Source organism: Sinocyclocheilus rhinocerous, unplaced genomic scaffold (assembly GCF_001515625.1).
Source record: "Sinocyclocheilus rhinocerous isolate Xijiao unplaced genomic scaffold, SAMN03320098_v1.1 C36439070, whole genome shotgun sequence".
Classification (NCBI taxonomy): domain Eukaryota; kingdom Metazoa; phylum Chordata; class Actinopteri; order Cypriniformes; family Cyprinidae; genus Sinocyclocheilus; species Sinocyclocheilus rhinocerous.
Genome location: NW_015781042.1, coordinates 1 through 1,134, shown reverse-complemented (window position 1 = coordinate 1,134; position 1,134 = coordinate 1). Strand labels below are relative to the sequence as shown.

The 1,134-nt window shown below is 37.3% G+C and overlaps 1 protein-coding gene across 1 annotated transcript; it reads left to right on the top strand.

Moving 5' to 3' along the window:
* Positions 1-108: 108 nt before the first annotated feature.
* On the top strand, positions 109-1,128 carry LOC107736015 (protein O-linked-mannose beta-1,2-N-acetylglucosaminyltransferase 1-like; the record flags this gene model as incomplete). The annotated part of the gene is made up of 4 exons (XM_016547533.1): positions 109-222; positions 311-428; positions 804-902; positions 1,001-1,128. Coding segments are annotated over 4 exons (459 nt in total), but the record flags the coding sequence as incomplete, so codon positions are not given.
* Positions 1,129-1,134: the final 6 nt, after the last annotated feature.

Below are 1,134 nucleotides of genomic sequence, written 5' to 3'. Positions count from 1 at the left end.
TCTTTTATCATTACTATCTTTTTAAGTTGTCCACTCCATAACTCGAACATTATTTAGATTATTTTGTAAGTTTGTATGATAACATTTTGCTGTATCCTCTTCTTTCAGGGTCATGTCATGGCCAAAAGAGTGTTCGATACTTATTCTCCTCATGAGGATGAAGCCATGATACTCTTCCTCAACATGGTCACACGTGGCAGAATCCTCATCTTCACTATTAAGGTTAAAGAAATGCCTCTCCCATCCACTCTCATGGATTCAGATTTGTGATTTCTTTGTCTGTATTTGCACTTCTTATTGGCCTCTTCAGGATGAGGGGACTTTCCACTTGAAGGATGCAGCAAAGAATCTTCTGAAAGGTTTGGGGAGTCAGGTAGCTGTCACCTTAGGCTGGAGAGATATGTGGACTCTGGTCGTGAAGAAGGGAGGTAAGGACAATGCTTTTTAACTTTTTAATCATGTATTATACTATTGTTCAAAAGTTTGAAATAATTAAGGTTTTTTTAATGTTTTTGAAAGAAGTGCTTATTACAAAGGCTGCATTTATTTGATCGAAAATACAGTAAAACTATAATATTGTGAAATATAAGATAACTGTTTTGTCTTAACATTTTAAAATGTTTTTTTTTAATGTCATGGCAAAACTGAATTTTCAGCAGGCATTACTTGTCCTCAGTGTCACATGGTCCTTCAGAAAACATTCTAATATACTGTAATAAATTATATTTGATAATATATAAAACAGAAAACGCCTCTTTTTTTCCCACTGTGATGTGATATAAATGTACTATTTATTTTCTTAGGACAAGTTTATGGGGAGAAGCACTCCAAGTCTCCTGCTCTGTCCACATGGGGTGATCCTGTGCTGCTGAAGACTGAGGTCCAGCTGACAGCTTCTGAAGGTATTTCTGCCTCTATTATTATGAGTGTAGAGTTCATTTGTTGCAGTTATGTTATGGATCGTGTTGAAACTGTCTGTTGACTTTGTGACTCATTTCAGAGGCAGAGTGCCATTGGGCAGACACAGAGCTGAACCGCCGGAGGAAACTCTTCTGCAGTAAAGTCGAAGGATATGGAAGCATTTGTAGTTGCAAGGATCCAGCACCCATAGAGTTTAATCCTGACCCAGTAAGA